Source organism: Procambarus clarkii, chromosome 64 (genome assembly GCF_040958095.1).
Source record: "Procambarus clarkii isolate CNS0578487 chromosome 64, FALCON_Pclarkii_2.0, whole genome shotgun sequence".
NCBI lineage: Eukaryota > Metazoa > Arthropoda > Malacostraca > Decapoda > Cambaridae > Procambarus > Procambarus clarkii.
Genome location: NC_091213.1, coordinates 18,976,018 through 18,982,964, shown reverse-complemented (window position 1 = coordinate 18,982,964; position 6,947 = coordinate 18,976,018). Strand labels below are relative to the sequence as shown.

Genomic DNA, 6,947 nt, shown 5'->3' with positions numbered 1-6,947 from the left:
TGAGCAAGATCACAGACACTGCCTTGACCCAGAGAGGCGCTCAGATACGAAAGTATTAACTAGCTGAATGGTCTCTCAATGCCGGCGATGGAAACTATGATGGTTAGCATTATCTGAATAGCAATGGGAAGATCAGGGAAGACGCTCTCACCTCCGTACTGAACAATATATTCGAGAAGCAATTTAAGTCGAGATATTTACACTTTGGACCGACATGAAGGCAACGTTCTGTCATCCGTAATGTCTTCATATATGTTCATCAACATCACAGCTGTACAATTAGACTATTTTTCGCTAACGATTCGTGTACAAATTTTTGCACTAATTCTATACATCGCTATTGTCAGCGGCAGCCCCGCAACACAATAATAATAATATTGACATATGTACTAAAATGAAATAAATCAATAATAATCAATAAATTAATACGAATAAGAATATAATCGAAGACAGATCATTCATCTGAAGACAATTTTTTTGTCACTATCCGACGACAGCTTACCTGAGTTTAATATAAAGTGGTGCGTGGTGCCCCCTTCAAGGGGCGCCCAGGGCCCGGGCCATACTTGCCATACTCCAGACACCCCGCTGCCAGAGGGCCCGGACCATACTTGACATACTCCAGACACCCCGCTGCCAGAGGGCCCGGCCCATACTTGCCATACTCCAGACACCCCGCTGCCAGAGGGCCCGGGCCATACTTGCCATACTCCAGACACCCCGCTGCCAGAGGGCCCGTGCCATACTTGCCATACTCCAGACACCCCGCTGCCAGAGGGCCCGTGCCATACTTGCCATACTCCAAATACCCCGCTGCCAGAGGGAACGTGCCATACTTGCCATACTCCAGATACCCCGCTGCCAGAGGGTCCATGCCATACTTGCCATACCCTAGACACCCCGCTGCCAGAGGGCCCGTGCCATACTTGCCATACCCTACACACCCCGCTGCCATAGGGCCCGTGCCATACCCTACACACCCCGCTGCCAGAGGGCCTATGCCATGCTTGCCATACCCCAGACACCCCGCTGCCAGAGAGCCCATGCCATACTTGCCATACCCTAGACACCACGCTGCCAGAGGGCCTATGCCATACTTGCCATACCCTAGACACCACGCTGCCAGAGGGCCTATGCCATGCTTGCCATACCCCAAACACCCCGCTGCCAGAGAGCCCATGCCATACCCTAGACACCACGCTGCCAGAGGGCCTATGCCATACTTGCCATACCCTAGACACCCCGCTGCCAGAGGGCCCGTGCCATACTTGCCATACCCTAGACACCCCGCTGCCAGAGGGCCTATGCCATACTTGCCATACCCTAGACACCCCGCTGCCAGAGGGCCCGTGCCATACTTGCCATACCCCAGACACCCCGCTGCCAGAGGGCCCGTGCCATACTTGCCATACCCCAGACACCCCGCTGCCAGAGGGCCCGTGCCATACTTGCCATACCCTAGACACCCCGCTGCCAGAGGGCCTATGCCATACTTGCCATACCCTAGACATCCCGCTGCCAGAGGGCCCGTGCCATACTTGCCATACACTAGACACCCCGCTGCCAGAGGGAGACCAGCAGACCATCGTCTCAAGGGTGGTGACCGCCTCCCCATCTTCACAGTGGGATACATTATGCATGCGTTGGGTCGCTTCTCTCCGGGATGCTCCAGCAAGATGATCTTTCCTATAAGACATCGGGTAACCTTCCGAACACCCCTCACCCTCGTGAGTGACAGTGTGACACCCTCAAGAGTGACAGTGTGACACCCTCATGAGTGACAGTGTGACACCCACGTGAGTAACAGCGTGACAACCTCGTGAGTGACAGTGTGACAACCTCGTGAGTGACAGTGTGACCCCCTCGTGAGTGACAGTGTGACAACCTCGTGAGTGACAGTGTGACCCCCTCGTGAGTGACAGCGCAACACCCTCGTGAGTGACAGCGTGACACCCTCGTGAGTGACAGTGTGACACCCTCGTGAGTGACAGCGTGACACCCTCATGAGTGACAGTGTGACAACCTCGTGAGTGACAATGTGACCCCCTCGTGAGTGACAGTGTGACAACCTCGTGAGTGACAGTGTGACAACCTCGTGAGTGACAGTGTGACACCCTCGTGAGTGACAGCGTGACACCCTCATGAGTGACAGTGTGACAACCTGGTGAGTGACAGCGTGACACCCTCATGAGTGACAGTGTGACAACCTCGTGAAATACAGTGTGACCCCCTCGTGAGTGACAGTGTGACAACCTCGTGAGTGACAGTGTGACAACCTCGTGAGTGACAGTGTGACAACCTCGTGAGTGACAGTGTGACCCCCTCGTGAGTGACAGTGTGACAACCTCGTGAGTGACAGTGTGACACCCTCGTGAGTGACAGTGTGACCCCCTCGTGAGTGACAGTGTGACAGCCTCGTGAGTGACAGTGTGACCCCCTCGTGAGTGACAGTGTGACAACCTCGTGAGTGACAGTGTGACCCCCTCGTGAGTGACAGTGTGACAACCTCGTGAGTGACAGTGTGACAACCTCGTGAGTGACAGTGTGACACCCTCGTGAGTGACAGTGTGACACCCTCGTGAGTGACAGTGTGACAACCTCGTTAGTGACAGTGTGACCCCCTCGTGAGTGACAGTGTGACACCCTCGTGAGTGACAGTGTGACAACCTCGTGAGTGACAGTGTGACACCCTCGTGAGTGACAGTGTGACAACCTCGTGAGTGACAGTGTGACCCCCTCGTGAGTGACAGTGTGACACCCTCGTGAGTGACAGTGTGACAACCTCGTGAGTGACAGTGTGACACCCTCGTGAGTGACAGCGCAACACCCTCGTGAGTGACAGTGTGACACCCTCGTGGATGACAGCGTTTGCCGTCTACAGTGTGTTTGATTCATAGAGCAACCTTCAGAAGCCACGCCCACCATAAGAAAACTGCAGTGAGTCAAGAACCATCAAAATGAAGCAAATTTTTGGGTATACTTCGGGCCACTTGGTTACTAAACTACCCTCGTGCCACTCCAGCCTGTCTTTAACGCCACGGTAACTGCCAATTTATCACTACCATAATCCGTATATATCGCCTCTTGCTGTTTACCTCTAATATTCCAGGCAGGTAAACCCTTTAATAAAGTACTATTAGTGTTCATCTGAGACCTTAATTTAGGACTGATACTTGCCTCACTAAATGTGTACAGTTTTAAAAGTCTCACTTGTATCCAATTATCGTTTATCTTCAGCGCTCCTCATTGTCACTACCTGTAATTATTCCTAACAGCATGTGAGGCCGGTGTGTTGCTGTTTCATGTAGATAGAAATTATAGAGAAGTCTTAAGAAAAATTTACGTTATGTGTAATTCCTTGATGTTGTTGCAACTATATTTTGTGAAATTACATTTCTAAAATATTTATAGGTTATATTTATATTCCAAATATTTATAGTTAACCTTTGTTACTAAAAAGATGCTGACAATTTTGATTAAATACTAAAAATATTATTATTTTTTATTTCTTTCTTTCAATGCAAAGGATTTGGGACATTCAAATGGATCAACTGATTAACTACGAATTATTAACCATTACATTTTGTACCCAACTTCGCCTCCGTCTCTCTCCACAATTTCCCCATTTCCTTGTTTCTCTTTATCTATTCTCCCTCACACTCCGTCTCCTCCCCTCTCTTTCCCTATCTCTCAATCTCCTCCCTCTCGAACCCACTCTACTATTCCAGGCTATGTCTCCCCCATACCCCAGACTGTTCACAGTGCAAAGTTGGGTGAGGCAAGTTGGATAAATATATATATATATATATATATATATATATATATATATATATATATATATATATATATATATATATATATATATATATATATATATATATATATGTCGTACCTAGTAGCCAGAACGCACTTCTCAGCCTACTTTGCAAGGCCCGATTTGCCTAATAGGCCAAGTTTTCATGAATTAATTGGTTTTCGACAACCTAACCTACGTATCCTAACCTAACCTAACTTTTTCGGCTACCTAACCTAACCTAGTCTATAAAGATAGGTTAGGTTAGGTTAGGTAGGGTTGGTTAGGTTCGGTCATATATCTACGTTAATTTTAACTCCAATAAAAAAAAATTTACCTCATACATAATGAAATGACTGGCTTTATCATTTCATAAGAAAAAAATTAAAGAAAATATATTAATTCAGGAAAACTTGGCTTATTAGGCAAATCGGGCCTTGCATAGTAGGCCGAGAACGACGTTCTGGCTACTAGGTACGACATATATATATATATATATATATATATATATATATATATATATATATATATATATATATATATATATATATATATATATGAATGAAAACTCACACCCCAGAAGTGACTCGAACCCATACTCCCAGAAGCAACGCAACTGGTAACTACAGGGCGCCTTAATCCGCTTGACCATCACGGCCGTCAAAAGGAAGTGATAGCCGAGGCTATTTGAGCCACTTCCCCGACGGCAACTCGGATGGTAATCTTGGGCATAGTCCGAGTTGCCGTCGGGGAAGTGGCTCAAATAGCCTCGGCTATCACTTCCTTTTGACGGCCGTGATGGTCAAGCGGATTAAGGCGCCCTGTAGTTACCAGTTGCGTTGCTTCTGGGAGTATGGGTTCGAGTCACTTCTGGGGTGTGAGTTTTCATTCGCATATAGTCCTGGGGACCATTCAGGCTTGTTCGCATATATATATATATGTCGTACCTAGTAGCCAGAACGCACTTATCAGCCTACTATGCAAGGCCCGATTTGCCTATTAAGCCAAGTTTTCCTGAATTAATATATTTTCTCAATTGTTTTTCTTATGAAATGATAAAGCTACCCATTTCATTATGTTTGAGTTCAATTTTTTTTTATTGGAGTGAAAATTAACGGAGATATATAACCGAACCTAACCAACCCTACCTAACCTAACCTAACGTATCTTTATAGGTTAGGTTAGGTTAGGTAGCCGAAAAAGTTAGGTTAGGTTAGGTTAGGTAGATTAGGTAGTCAAAAAACAATTAATTCATGAAAACTTGGCTTATTAGGCAAATCGGGCCTTGCATAGTAGGCAGAGAAGTGCGTTCTGGCTACTAGGTACGACATATATATATATTTATATATATATATATATATATATATATATATATATATATATATATATATATATATATATATATATATATATATATATATATATATGTTATATATATAACTATATATATATGTTATATATATGACCGCAGAATATGCGGTCATTGAATATGACCGCATATTCTGTATTTATTATTTTCTGGTTTAGGGCTTCTATCCCTCTAACTATTTTCTTAGCATCAGGGCTTAATTGAAATAGGAGTTGTCCTAAAAGACACCTAGAGAGAGAGTCAGTACTCCGATTTACACATGAAAATAGTGAAAATAACAGTCTGCCATTCCTAGATGTACTAATAACAAAAACAGGAACCTCTTTAAGCACCAACGTATATACCAAGCCCACCAACATAGGATTATGCCTGAACGGTAGAAGTGAGTGCCCCCAAAGATACAAAGCCAGTGTTCTCAATGCTTATATTCGTCGAGCGCTTACCCACTGCTCTGAATGGAGCAACGTGAGTAGAGAGTTTGAAAGAGTAACTCAGGTATTGGTGAACAACGGATATAGCAACGCGGAAATAAACGCTGCTATAAGAAGACACTTGGACCGTTGGTATAATCCAGAACCTAGAACAGAAACCACAACACCTCCAATAAAATTATATTACAAATCAACCATGCACAGTGAACATATAAAAGAGGAAAGAATAATGAAAGAAATAATCCGTAAAGGAGTAAAAAGCACTACTCCTAACCAAAACATAAACCTGATAATATTCTACAAAACCAAGAAGACTTCCGAACTCCTTATCAAAAACAGCCCGAAGCCGACGGAGAACCCTCTACAGCAGTCAAGCGTTGTATACATGTACACTTGCCCCCACGAAGGATGTAACCTTCAATGTAAGTACATAGGTATGACGTCGACCAAGCTGACGAGGCGTTTGACATGCCATCTTCAATCCGGTGCCCCTAGGAATCACATGAGACAAGCCCATGACATTACTCTAACAAGAGAAATGTTGAACAAGAATACCTGTATAATAGACAAAACCCAAGATGCAAGAAGATTACAAATTCTTGAGGCAATTCACATAAGAATAGAGCGACCTACCATGAACACCCAAATCACGGAACTTATTACTCTACCCACCATGAGAGTAAGGACAAGACAAGAACATATCGATGCCAACACAGAAGACAATGTCCAACATAATATCCAATTACACTGGATTAATCTTTGTGTTTAGATAGGAGCTGTCTCGTATGGGCCAATAAGCCTTCTGCAGTTACCCCTATGTTTCACCTCACATTTATCCCTAATGTATCCCCCCATGTTTTCACCTTTATTGTATTATCACCTGACCCAATGCGGGTATAAAATCAACTAGTATTGTAAGATCTGGTCACTTGAGAATGAACAATGGAGGTTCGAAACGTCGTGCAAATTATACAAATAAGTGTAATACACTCTATAGTAAATCACTTCTTTTCTTCACCTTAAAAGTACGAAAATGAGTTTTGGAGAACTCCTATTTCAATTAAGCCCTGATGCTAAGAAAATAGTTAGAGGGATAGAAGCCCTAAACCAGAAAATAATAAATACAGAATATGCGGTCATATTCAATGAAACATGTTTGAAAGAAAACCTGCTGCCAATATACACCAAAAAAAAAAAAAAAAAAAAAAAAAAAAATATATATATATATATATATATATATATATATATATATATATATATATATATATATATATATATATATATATATATATATAAGCCTATACTTGCATAAACCACAAGGGAAGATTAACAATCTTTGGACAACACCCACCAG

At 43.6% G+C, this 6,947-nt stretch overlaps 1 protein-coding gene across 1 annotated transcript; it reads right to left on the bottom strand.

Annotated features, from left to right (window-relative positions):
- Positions 1–508: 508 nt before the first annotated feature.
- LOC138354777 (shematrin-like protein 1) lies at positions 509–1,615 on the bottom strand. The gene has a single exon (XM_069309266.1). It carries the CDS (start codon positions 1,613–1,615, stop codon positions 509–511), a length of 1,107 nt encoding a protein of 368 aa, XP_069165367.1.
- Positions 1,616–6,947: the final 5,332 nt, after the last annotated feature.